This window comes from Arvicola amphibius, chromosome 10 (assembly GCF_903992535.2).
Source record: "Arvicola amphibius chromosome 10, mArvAmp1.2, whole genome shotgun sequence".
NCBI classification, from domain to species: domain Eukaryota; kingdom Metazoa; phylum Chordata; class Mammalia; order Rodentia; family Cricetidae; genus Arvicola; species Arvicola amphibius.
Window position 1 is genome coordinate 70106705 of NC_052056.1, and position 13829 is coordinate 70120533.

At 45.6% G+C, this 13829-nt stretch overlaps 1 protein-coding gene and 1 non-coding gene across 2 annotated transcripts; both read right to left on the reverse strand.

Annotated features, from left to right (window-relative positions):
• Positions 1 to 1729: 1729 nt before the first annotated feature.
• Positions 1730 to 4279, reverse strand: Rtp1 (receptor transporter protein 1). Its single transcript, XM_038344422.1, has 2 exons — positions 4008 to 4279; positions 1730 to 2249 (listed from the first exon to the last, which is right to left on the reverse strand). Exons 1-2 carry the CDS (start codon positions 4277 to 4279, stop codon positions 1730 to 1732), a joined length of 792 nt encoding a protein of 263 aa, XP_038200350.1.
• Positions 4280 to 7808: 3529 nt separating this feature from the next.
• LOC119825799 lies at positions 7809 to 7915 on the reverse strand. Its single transcript, XR_005287270.1, has one exon. It is a non-coding gene; the product is annotated as a U6 spliceosomal RNA (small nuclear RNA).
• Between the last annotated feature and the right edge of the window lie 5914 nt (positions 7916 to 13829).

The following is a 13829-nucleotide window of genomic DNA, read 5'->3' on the forward strand; positions in this document are numbered from 1 at the left end:
ACTCAGATATTTAGATGCACTGCTAATTCTGTTAAAGCTCCCCAGGGTTCCTAACATACAGCCAGGCCTGAGAATCCCTGAAGCAACCAGAGGTCTCTGATAGACTGAGCATGGCCCAAGGTGCCTACTGCTGTACCCAGAACCCAAATGAGAACTTGCTAGAGAGGAGGTGCCTGGGATATGTCACTAAAGAAATTAATACTGTGGAGGAAGACATCACAGCCGGTTTCCACCATCGGAGCGAGGACTTTACCTTAGGACTGATCGTCCACATCATTCCTGACTACAGACATGATTGGCCCAGAGCATTAACTGGATAGTCTCAGTAAGAGAGAAGACAAGATACCAAGGGGAAACTAATAGCCCAATGGAGATAAAGGACCATGAGGAGAATCTCAAAGGTGCACTAATGATGCCCCAAAGGTCTTTATGTAAGTGACCCTCCTGTCTCCCCAACTACAGACGTTGTGATTTTCTGTAAGAGAGAAATGGTAGGAGGACAGGAAGTTGGTTACTAACAGAGAACAAGAGCCTCTGAGGCTCAGGGTGGGTAGCACCCCACTTCCAGCTTTTTGCCTCTCCCCCACCAGCCTTACTCTACACTCTATTACCACAGGGCATCTGATCCTGTGACTGTAAACATATTGCACCCCATTTTGAGAAGATGTGAGATTCTGGGTTATCTCTACCAACAAGGTTTTTTGTTTGTTTATTTGTTTGGTTTTTTTGTATCTTTAATTTACCCTTTCTTGCTGAGATGCCCCATCCCTGTGGTCCAGGAAGAGAGCCTCTTTGGAAAAAAAAAAGCAAAAAGCAAATGTGGAAAGTCAACGACTGTTTCAGCAAAATTATGGGTGGCCTGGCTGTTCCCTATTCTGGTCATCAGCGCAGCTGAGGATCTGAACCCTGAAAACCCTCCGCATAATGGAGAGTCACTATGTGTAGCATTCTTCCACAGCTCTCTCAATTCTGGGCCAGTTCACCATGACCGTACCCAGCAGCCAGTCATCTGTCAGCCAGGCAGATATGGGACCATCTGAAGGACAAGGTGCTAGAAGCTTCAAGACGGGGAACATAAACAAAGCACAGTGGAGCCCGCAGCCCAGCACCCAACCTCTCTACTTCAGGGGAAACTACTGTGCCTGCCTGAGGCAGAGCTGTGGATCAGGCTCATCTTAAAGGCAAAGAGGTTCCTTTAAGCTATAACTAGATGCTATGGGAATGATGAGGACAGAGCGAGAGGCTAACAAGAGAGTGGAGTCCAGTTCATTGCTTTAAGACCTTTTGAGATGGCCTAGTCCTGTAATTTCCAAGCTTGTTTTTCTTTTTAAGCAACTAAGCATATATATGTGTATCACATGGAATATGTGTGTGTGTATTCATCCTTACATGGAAGTACTTCTGATTGCAGCAAAGGAGAAGACAGAAGTTGAAAGGAGCTGTTGGATGAGGAGAAAGCAGCTCATTCACTCTACCTCGCAAATCAAACATTCCTGGGGTACCTAAGAAGGACTTTGGAACCTTAGCTTTCTTGGAAAATCAACCGCCCAGCCCAGATCCTTAATTTTGCAGATGGAAAAACTGGGTAGGTTGTCCATGGTTCCCACTGAATCAATGACTGCACAGCATTGAGACATGCCCCGTTTTCCCAAGCCAGGTCTCGCCTCACCCCTTCCCAACAGCTGGCTCCCCAGCCCCCGCTCCCCAGCCTCAGACCCAAGCGGGAATCTTAGAAAGAACTACGGAAGGAGAATTGCAGGTAGATTATTAGCAGCAGGACAGTAGCCCAAAATAAGCACCAGGGGATAGAGCAGAAGTTGCAGCCTGAGCTCGCTTCGGCCTGTGGCTTGGTGGGGCTGGGCGCACGGGAGAAGGTGTAGGTATTCGCCTCCTCCTCCAGCAGCTTCTCACTGGGCTTCCAGTGTACGATGCCTTCCTGGCAGGCCTCGCAGAACTCGCCGCGGTGTCGCCGGTTGTCCTGTCGGCTGGCCACGTGGATGCGATAGTGGCCTCCGCGCTCCCCGTAGCACTGCTCGCGCAGGCTGGTGATGAGGTTGTCCACCAGGCTTTCTATATTCTCCTCCAGCATGCTGGACTCGTCCAGCCGTGCTGTGCCGCACTCGTAGCACAGCTGCTTGAACACGCGCATGCGCACAGAACCAGCGCGCTGGGCACGGTCCAGGTACATGTGGAAGAGGATGACTACATGGGGCGACTGCCAGGTGTGCCAGCACCAGGAGCAGTGGAACCTGTCAGTGAGGGAAAGAGAAAGAGAGGACCATGTGGAGGGATGAAAGCGGGCCAGGAAAGGGGTAAGAGGATTACGGAGGCTGGCAGAGGTGGGGCCCTGTGCTGACAGTCCCCAGGGTTGATTAGCTTCCCCAGGAGGCCACCCTCCTTGCTCTGTGTGAGTGCCTAAGGGACAAGAGCAGCCTCCCAGACTTGGCACCGGGAATCTAGCAGTGGTCTGCTCCTTGGTTGCCATCCAGAGACCTTGTCTCCTTTTGGCCTGTTTTCCTCAGGCCTTACTTACCCCTTCTCCCAATTCTAAGGAACTCATTCTTTATCTATAAAATACTCTGGGTATTTTGAGTCTCTGCCCACACCACGTCGAAGTCTGACAGCAAAGTTGAATCTTTCCCGGCTAGGAGATAGACAAGTCTATCTGTTAACACTGACTGAACAGACTGGGCCTAAATCAAGAGACAATGAACTATTAACACCATTGACTATTAGCGCAGGCCAGAGATAATGCATTCCCAAGTCCTGGAAGTGGAGACAGCATGGGTGAAGATGATCCCCACGCACAAAGGCCAGAGTTTCCCACACTGACCCCAGTCAGCCGGGAATCGCAGTTCAGCAACAAACTCTGAGTTAGCCACAAAGTCCTCCCACTCTGCCCCACAAGAACCTCCAGGAAGTAGCACCCTACTAACATCTGATGGACGGGCACCCACATTTTCACTTTAGTCTTTTTGCTTATTCATATCTTTAGCAACTATTTCTCTCACTCAGACTACACTTGATTTTTTTTAAAAAAATGTCAGAATTGAAGGGATCACAGAAATTAACCTATCATTCATTTTGTTTCAGGACACAGTAAAAGAACCATCCGTGTACACACAGCTAGAAAGAGGCCAGATCAATACCCTGCAGGGCTGACTGGAATGAACTGAACAGAACTGAGTTTACTGGGCCAGGTTAAGTGAGAAGGCCTTTGCTTCTGACCCAGATACCTGCACCACGCGGCTAACCTCGTTCAAGTCCCAAAAGTAAGTCTTAATGTAGACCCATGAACTGGACCCAAGACCAAAGTCCAGGTACTGATCCGAGTCTGGAAGGGGCCCAATATTCTGCATCTCTAGCAAATTCTAGATGATCCACACTATCATCATCACCCATGGAGCTCAAAGTGAAGACCTCGGCTAACCCTTCATTCAGCACCAGGGAAGGCATGGTCCAAAGAGGAAAATGGATTTCTCAAGAGACACAGAGCCAATGGCACAGTCAGTTTCTAGCATGCTCCGTGTGTTCGACATTTCAAACCAAATCGAGCTGAATTAACTAGGTTCAAACTGAGCTTCCCCAATACAAGAGCACAGATCCCTTGACTCCCAGTGAACCCAAGCCTTCCTTTTCTCAGCTTACAGATACTTTAAAAGACAATATTAAAGTCTAAAAGTGTGTAAACTGACAGAGTCAGAAACCAATACTTTTATAATTGCATATTCTCTCTCGATAATATATATTATATAATATACATTTTTATAACTCTTTATTTGCTAAGTGGAGAAACTGTTAGAACAGTTCTCCCGGTGAACAGGTGAAGAATTGAGCCCAACCTGGGTGTCCATTTTAGGGATAACCTGCCTTCTCATCTACAGTAGCCTCACAGTGAGACTGGAGCAGGCACTTGGGTTCTGTGCATCCTTCTTGTTCCTCTGAAGGTGCCCGGGGGCTAGGGTCCCAAGGGCTGTCTGCAGACCCCTTCTTGCTGGGCCACTCACCTGCCTGAGGCGTGAAGTTCCAGGTACTGCTTCCAGCCAGGGGCCAACACATTGTGCTTGAGGTTGGGGTCTATGATGAAGTCCCAGCTGTCAGCCGGCTTTGCCTCCTCCATTTTCTCATAGAAAACCTTCTTCCACTCGCCTGTGGTCACACTCTTACACATGTCCTCGTCGGGGGTGAGAGAAGGCAAGCTCCACTTTAGAGAGAATGTGGGGAATGAGGGCAAGTGCAGGGCAGGGCAGCGTAGTCTCCACGGTCTAAAAATCCTCATTGGCAGGACCGGGAGGAAGCAGGACCCGGCTCCCTCCTTTGTCCGCAGAGGAACCTGTTTCCAAGGCAACTAGGCAGGGTGCCAGGGGACACAACCTGGGGAGGAAAGAGTCTCCGGAAGGGTATTTCAGAGCCTCGATGGCAGTCTACAGAAGCAAGGTTTCTGAGTCTCAGTGATCCAAGGCAGGTTGGGGGCCGGGCAAAAGGCTAGACTTCAGACCTTATCATCTTGGCCTGCAAGAGCATGGAGAGGTAATTATTTGAGAGCAGGCTCAATTTCACCTGGCCGCCCCCTGGAGGCATCATCAGCACCTGGCTGCTATGGTAACCACTCCACCTTAGGGATCCAAGGAGAAATAAGGGATGGGAAGATGTAGACCTGTTAGCAGGTCAAACTAGAATACAGTCTCCCTCTGCATAGCCACCCATCTCATACCTGAACCACTGCCATTTGATATCCATCATGAGAGATCTCATAAATCGCAGTGACTATGTCACCGTGCAGAGCCGGGATTTACCTTATCGTATACATGACACAGCTGCTCATAAGCCACCCCAACCCATTCATTCTTGTGTTTCAAGTATATTGATGTGCAAGGTGCTTGTAACTGGATATGTGCTGGGTGACAATAATGTAATGAGATCCATACTGCAAGAACCATTGACAAGAGCAGTTACCTGTGCACAAAGGTAAAAGCCATTGCATCACCCAGATCGTGAGAAAGGACTACTTCCCAGTTAGTTACAGAAGAGAGCAGTGAACGAGAACCAACTGAGGCAACACTGCCTGCATCTAGAAACCTACAATTTGCTAATTTTTTTAATGGTGAAATAGCTCTTCTTATTCACTTTGATTCAGATCATTGGAAATATTCAACAATTAAACAGAGCAGGGGCCGAGGAAGGCAGGCTCGCCAACCTCATTGGAAATTCATTAGAATAATCAGCGGGGAACACAAGATGAGGGCAAGAAAAAGAAATTGTTAAACAGATACTGGAACAAGGGAGGCAAGGAAGGAAAAGTGCCCAGAGAACTTTAGCTCTGGAGGGGAACTGGGAAATGGAAAAATGATTGTACAGGGCGTGGGGTGGGAGGTGGGTTCACCCACTAAGATGAGCAAGGTCTGTATCAGGCTCTCGGGAAAGGGCTAAAACTAGCCCCATGGGGTAGACACTGTGCAGGGGAAGCCAGAATAAAGGCTGAGTGTGCAGACAGGTTGGGAGGTGGAGACAGAGTCCACCCTGGAATGGAAGGAGACCAGCAGGAGAACCGGGCTCCGGACCTGGTCTGGCTGATGCTACATGCTATTGGGTAATGACACAGTTGCTGTGTCCTGCTGGTGGTGGCATGAGATATTGCTCTGCTCCTCTCAATCTTCTCCCTTCTTGCTTCAAGCTTCCTTCAGGTGTCCACAAGCACCCGGGGCTCCGGAAAATGCCATGAACAAGAGAGGAGCTGATTCCATCTCAAAACTGACCAGGCAGGCTGGGCAGCCCAGGGTCACATCTTGCTCATTCAGGCACCTAGGATGGAACCCATGGCCTGCTGACTGCTTGCTCCTGAGGACACAAGGCTGGTGGGCAATGGGATCTCAGGACCTGACTCGCCCTGCTTGTGAGCGGTCAGACCTGTAATTTTTAGAATGTTTTTTTTCCTTAAAAATCCATACACACTTATTACAGAAAATGTACAAAATAAAGATAAAATTAAACAAAGGCAATGCTCTTCCATAACATTACTATCCAAGGTGATTGTTGTTAGTATGTTTGTTTTTTGTTTTGTGTTTTTCTTTGAAACAGGGTTTCTCTGTAGCTTTGGAGCCTGTCCTGGAACTCACTATGTAAACCAGGCTGACCTCAAACTCACAGAGATCAGCCTGCCTCTGCCTCCCAAGTGCTGGGATTAAAGGCATGGGCCACCACCGCCCAGATGACTGTTGTTAGTATTAAGATAAATGCCATAGGACACTGTGACATGTTTTATAAATAATAACATCTCATAAATATTCTTCTAGGCCATTAATACTATTCTCTAGCCCTGTGCCCTAGGTTCTATTATCCTGTTATAGGAGTGGGCACCATTTACACAGCCCATCTTGCTCTTGAGGCAGCAAAGTTTAGTTCAGTCCCTCACAGACGAACACTTTGGTATTTAAAACTTATGCCCCCAAGCGTATATTCCTAGCATCAGAAACAATGCTGCTCACAGTCAGAAAGCACATCTCTCAGCTGGGCATCATGGTTTGTACTTATAATCCCAGCACCAGTGAGTCAGAAGCTGGAGGACTGAGTTCAAGGTCGTCCTCAGCAACATAGGGAGTTCATGGTTAGTTGTCTCAAAAACATAGAAACAAAAGGAAAATCATTTCCTGACTTCTTCACAAGAGTCTTGTTGTGGCTGCAGAACCTTCAAGTGGTATGAATTACATGCAGATTTCCTGCAAATCCTGAAACTGGAAGTTAAGAAAGAAGGGCCGAGGCTGGCAAGTTGGCTCAGTGGGTAGAGGCTTTTGCCGCCAAGTCTGACTATGTGACTGAGTTCCAACCCCAGGACCCGCAGGGTGGAAGGAGAGAAGCGATTCTTGGAAGTCGTCCTCTGCCTTCCACACATGCCATGTCACTCATGCTCTGGGAAAGATGGTGCCGGGGCAGAGAATGTAATAAAAATTTAAAATTTGAAGCCCCCAAAATCTAATTTTTCTATCTAGTACCAGACACCATCCTCCAGGTGCTCCTGACTCTGCATGAATGAGGCCCCGATGAACATTGTTTTACCTTAGTTAATTTAGCAATGGGATAATGAGAACACAGTACCTTTGGTTATTAAATGCATGAGCCTTGAAATAACCAGAGTTCATTCGTTGTTGTTTTGTTTTGAATTCCTTTATATCTTATACATAGCTATCCTGTTCTATGTGACATGTATCTTTTCATCACGGTAAAATATGTTGCTGTTTTGTGTAAATATATACTTGTATTTATGTATTAACTTGCAGCACAATAGCGATCACTAAACAGCAGGAGCTCTCAGGCACTGTCTCAGAATCTTTATACACAGAAGTTTGTTCCATCACAAGAGCAGTGGCAGCAGCTCCTACTTACAGATATCCCGGTGTACCTGAGCGATCTGATAACCTGCCCCAGGTTCATCATTTGGCGTTGGCTGAACATGAATTTGAATGAGTATGACTGCTTTACCAGTGTGCTGTCTGCCCAGTGTAGAATCGAAAACATATTGTTTGCTAATTAAGTGTGTGCGTGTGTCCCATCTCGCCACTAGATGTGCCCATTTCAGTCTCCACGGATTGCAGATCCTATGAATCCGAATCCTTTCAGCAAATGACTCGCTGTGGTCCCGAGTCGACAGCCCCTCTAGATGAGGAGAGGGCAGCAAGCCATCCCCCAGGCTCTCTCACTCCCAAGACGCAGTCTTCACTGTTGAATTTAACGAAGCAATCGCACCCACAAAGCCACAATGTTCAGTATAATTATTTCAGAGCTGAAGGAGGAATTAAATCCACAATCTTTCTCGAAATTGAGAACGATTCCCTAATTTGCATGTCCTTTTTGCTCAGAGGCCGGGCTAACCCTCTCTGTCAGGTTCCAGTTTTAGTGTATGTGCTGCCGAAGTGAGCACATAGTCTGAAGTCTTCCCAAAGAAAACACACTGCAGGTTCTCTCTATGCACTACCCTGCAAGATCATAAACGCTTGGAGCTAGGGACTCAGGTGCAGTGGAAGGAGCTGCGTGTCTGGAATCAGGAGTTCAAACACCTACGCTAGCCCTTCTGCCAGCTGATTTGGGGACCTCACGCGCGTCATTTATTTTCTCTTGGCCTTCACTTTTCCATCCACTTAAAGAGCTAGAGTAGGTGAAAAACACATGGTGCCCCTGGCTACAGCCATGCATGGTTTGAAGAGTTTTAGACTCAGCAATCTGAATAGCTGGGAGGATAGAAGTTTGGGTGAGGTCGTGGGATGGAAGAGAACGTTTCAGAAGAGGAGCGCAGGGTGCCTGGAGCCAAGGGCCGCCTGTGGTACAGAGCGGACCACATAGAACCCAATGCTCTCGGCAGATATCACTCCTAGGTTTGAACCAGACACAGGAAGAGGGATGGAAATTAAGTCTAGAGCCACTCAATATCAACACTGGAAATGACACCTAAGGTTTTCAGGGGGGATATTTCCTCAAACCATTAACTAAATCAGGACCCTTGGCTCTGAATTAAAGCAGTCAACTCTGAGATAGGTAAACTGATCTAACCAACTTGTTAGATGTGATGGAAGCTGTCAGAAGTGGTAGCCACTGGCCAAGGTGAGCTGGAGGCTGGAGAAGTTCCTAGATACGCACCTAAAGCTAAGAGAAGCTGACAGCAAACATGGCCAGAACGAATCTTGTACAAGTATTTTTGCAGTTATTGCTACGATAAACATTGGGGTGAAAAACAAAGATGCTGAAAGTAAGAATCACTCTGTGTGTGTGTGTGTGTGTGTGTGTGTGTGTGTGTGTATGTGTGTGTGTATGTGTGTGTGTGTGTGTGTGTGTGTGTCTGCAGTTAGCCAGCTGATGCAATCCCCATTGGCACAAATTAAGTTTGAGACCTGAGTTCACTATGCAGAGGCCAGCACAATGCACCCTTCTGTACAGAAGGGTGCTTAATAATAATTTCAAAAATCTACCAAGACAGAAAAGCAAATAGAAACCACCCGGTACCTTGCCCTGTTGAAAGAGCTCTGACGCTTGAGAATCCAAACTCACAGATCACAGATTTAAATGTCTTTGAAGCCTTTGGCTTCGGTTTGGGTTTTGAGGATATGCGATAATATTTTAAGCTCACAAGGGGCTTAAAACTAAATCCCTACTAGAAAACACGGTGATTAAAAGAAAAGAAAGAAAACTATGCCTCTGACGTATTTGGCCTGACAGGAAATATAATATTCAACTCATTAGGCTGCTATTGTTCGTCAAGATCCTATAAAAATAACTATTGTCCATCTCAACATAGCTAATGAAGAGCAACTTCCAACCAGGAGCAGTTTCCCAACCCTATGTGGCATTTGTGGAGATAAAGGTGAGTTTGGGGGAGCTGTACCGAAGACCAAAACAATCTCCTGGCTCCCAGTGGCCAGGGATCAAAGATCTAACCTTGCTTGATAGCCACAGCAAAGACTCTTTCCTCCCCAGAGCCCTGCGGGTGTGGAGTCGCAGCAGTAAGCTCTTCATTGACTTAACGATGAAGATGCAGTTACCGCTCGCAATTTTCAGTTCAAAGGAATCATCATGCTTCTCCCTGAGTAGAAACAGCCCTTCCCTGGGAGGCAAGCACTCTACACCATCCCAGGAAAGGCATTCCTAGCATACTGCTGGGGCTGGCTTCGAGGGCGCCTTTGCCCTTTCCAACCCTTAATCATTTGGGACTAGACAGGAAAAAAAAACAACACTGTATCTTCATTATTAATTCAGAGCACGCAGCACACCTCTGAGAACCCCACTGGAGCCTGGCTAGAGACTGTCACCCAGCTGTCTCCATAAATAAGCCTCCCAAAAACAGTTCCAGTGTAAACTTAGGCCTGATGCTTCAGGATGAGGGTCCGTATTGTAAAACCAATGAGTTCAGCTGTGAAGCTCTCTGACTATGACATCCGTCACCCCACTGATCACCCCATTGATTTGGCAGATCTGGCTAGGTAGGCAGGTGCCTCCTTCCTGCCCCACTACTCCATGTATCCTCCTCCTAAAGCTGCATGTTCCAGTTAAAGCCTTCCTCACTAGACCACGGCGTTCTTCAGTCAACGTTATACAAGCAGCTGCACTCATCACTGGAGCCTCCCAACCAGTGCAGAAGGTCAATGGCTGTGGGAGCCCATGTGTGACTCAGTTTCCATCTGAAGTCCATTCTGACTTATAAGTCACTGGAGTTCAAACTTGCCTGCTCTGCTTTTTCCTATAAATTTTGTCTGTGAGAAAAAGAAAAAACTACTCTATCTTGTAGAAGGTACACTGTTGATATAGATATGAATAATTTGCATTGGTATGGATTTTAAGGTCAATTTTGTTATATGTATATGTATTTCTGATCTTGATTAAGCTATTGTGATTGTGTAGTTCATTTTAAAAACTGTAATGTATAATTAGGAAATATAGGTTGTTACTGGATAATCATTGATAATAGTAAAGCTTACAGTTATGTTGGTTAGATTTTCTAGATGTGCATAGATATATTTCAGATAGGCATTCTTCATATCTTTCAAAGGCTACAGAATATGGCATTTTAAATGTTTTAATAACTTAGGGTTTTTCATGACAATGAGACACGTCTGCTCCTGGCAGCACTAATCTACTTCAAGAGGAAGATGGGCATCGAAGAGTCTCCTTATGGAGTTTGATAGCCATTTGGGCAAGAAACTGCTCTTGCCTGGACTGTTGCATAAACTGGTCACAAAGAACCCACAGAGAGAGGACTGCTGAACTTGCCTAAAGGTGAGATGGCCTTTTGGGGTTCCTGATTCATTAAAGAGTCTGCGAGGCATTCTGCAGGACACAGCAGAAAGTGACTGAACTGTCTTTGGAATTTCCTGCTTCATGGAAATGTCTGCTGGATACTTAAGGGCCTGTAGGTTGAAGATGGATGCCCCAACGGTACAGAGGAACTTTGGGTGACTGTCCAGGCAACGAGTTGTCTTTGTCATTTCTAGAGTTTGAAAGTTGCATATTTCTTGTTTACTTAGGTAGTCTTATATCCTTCTGGAGTCTTTGATGGAGTTGAAGAATAAATAGATAGTTATAGCTTTCCTTAGTTATGATAAAAGATAAAATAGATTTAAATATTGTAACTGTAATACTTGCTTGATAACTGTTTTGTTATATGTAATTTTGCTATGTTAAAGTTGAAGCCTTTCTTTTTTGTTTAAACAGAAAAAGGGGAAATGATGGAGGAGAGTTATCTGTCTATGTTACTTTCATTGGTTAATTAATAAAGAAAACTGCCTTGGCCCTTTAAGAGACAGAAATTAGGTAGGTGGAGTAGACAGAACAGAATTGTGGGAACAAGGAAGCAGAGTTGGGGAGACGCTTCAGGCAGTCGCCATATGCAGTCTCCATGCTTCTCCTCTCCGAGATGGACGCAGGTTAAGATCTCTCCTGGTAAGCCACACCTCGTGGTGCTACACAGATTACTAAATATGGGTTAAAGGAAGATGTGAGAATTAGCCAATAAGAGGCTGAAACTAATGGGCCAGGCAGTGTTTTAAAAGAATACAGTTTCCGTGTAATTATTTCGGGTGTAAAGCTAGCTGGCGGCCGGGTGGCGGGACGCAGCCCCGCAGCTTCCTTCTACACACTGTTGACGCCAAACCTCAGGAACATCAAGACAGAACGTAAGGCTACTTCTGAGCAGCAAGCACATGTTAGAGAGAAGGCTGCTCACTCAAGGATAGGAATAGTCTGTGGTTAAACACTAACCGGCTGTCTGTGCCATGCTTTGCTCTGCTTTTGTATATAAGCAAATTCTGAAATAAACTCTGGGCTATTTGGCTGTTTCGGCATGATCAAACAGACCTCCCGATTCTATGCTGTATTTTCCGTCTCAGTTCCTTTCATCTGATATTTCCTCAGCCTTAACGACCCTCAATCCAAGAACCTTAGCTGACTTTGTAGGAGCTGGCTCCTACAAATGACCCTGTAAGCTTTAGATGAGTTTCCCATGGAGATTAGCTTCCCCTGGCTGTCTTAGGGGCACAGACAGCTAACTCACTGTCAGGATTTGCCTTCTGGAATGTCTAAGCAGGAGAAAAGCACATTGTCCGATGTCTTGCTGTGGTTCAACATCAGTCTCACAGTTAAGAGGACAGCAAAGAAAAGAAAGTTACATTTTCTACCCAGCCTCCAATGAGTCTGTAGAGCATTCGCAGAGAAGGTGTATCTATAACTTTCCCATCTTTTCCCCGTTCTCCTATTGTCTCCCTTTCCAATTTCCCCCTCTACTTTCAAGGTCTTGTGGCCAGTGAATAGACCTCCTTGCCACTGATAGTGACCACTTCCCATGGGAGACTCATTCATTACCATGCTGACAAACATTGACCCATGTGATGATGGGAACTGAGAAGTCTGCAAGGCAGAGACTCACAAAAAGCTGGTGGCACAGCTTCACTCCATGTCCAAAAGCTGGACAACTAATGGCATCAGTGACGCAAGGACCATAGTGACAGATGGCCCATCCCAAAGCCTCAAGGAGGAGAGTGAATCACCCTTTGCCATTTTGTTCTGTCTTTGGCTCTAGCACCAAATCTACAGCCCTCAGACTGCATGTACCCTAGGACACCAATGAATGTGCTTCCCCTCAAAGTCACAAACTCATTTAAAACATGAAGGATATTTAAGCTATTTTTTCAATAATTCAATTGATCAGTTCTAATGTGTAAATTTTGTAGGTAACAATATCATGTCATGGTGTCTCAAGGTTGAAAGGTCTTCAAAAAGATTGGACACCCATGCAAACTGAGATTCCAGTGTTCAACTCGCTTGAAAATATCCTTAAATTAGCTCAACAGAAGTAATACTTTCCAATACTTTCAGAGGCTACAAGATAATTACTACATTGCTAGATAACACCTTTGAATCCCAGTTTCTCAATAATGAACTTGTTAATGAGAGATAACTTCTGAACTCAGTGGAAAAAATAAGGACTTATTCTCACAGTCATATCATGACATTGGTTTTCCCCCCTTTTTGGAATGTTTTTCTTCCTAGTTTACATATAGTAATTACACAAATTATGGAGCACAGTATATCAGGATAATCTGCATATCTATCAATTCAGACATTTATTTATATTGGTAACATTCCAATTCCTCTCTGCTAGTGATTCTGAAATGAGCAAATAACTGTGACCAATACTATCACCATACTGTGCCATGTTGGAAGTGGTCCCTCCTCTATAGCAGTACCATCCTCCTCCTTCCAGAGGATTCTGCTTTTGACAGCTTTGGTTCAAGACTTTGGAACTATGGATATAATTTAGGGCTTGTTATATTTGACACAGGCCACAAAAAAAGTTAAGCGTTATGTGCAATATGCAAACAGGGCATGAGGTAGCGAAACTGCCAAGTATGTCCTTCCACACTGATCACATTTGGTGCCAAATCGGTTAACTAAAACTAGCGCTTGAAAAAAAATATGGAAACCAATGTTGATCTTCCAAAGATCTGAGTCAATTCTTTAGTGAATGTTATTCAGAAGAGACTATTCAGTAGTAGCAAGAATCTTCAAGTTCTGACCCTGCTCTTGAAGGGACCAAAGAAGAGATCTTTTTCCCTACGACCCAATTCTTGGTTCAAATTGACTCCAGTATGAATGACAGAAGTTCCAGAGAGAGAGAGAGAACTCCCATCTATCCTTGCTGAGTGAGGCTTTTCTGTTGAGATGGGTATGGACCAGACCCACCCAAAGCTTAAGAAGGACAGGATGGCTAGTGCTGGAAAGACCCCTGAAGAGACATGGTAGAGTTAGCAGGAGACAGAACAGCAAAACCAGTCTTGCTGACAGCTGAAGGC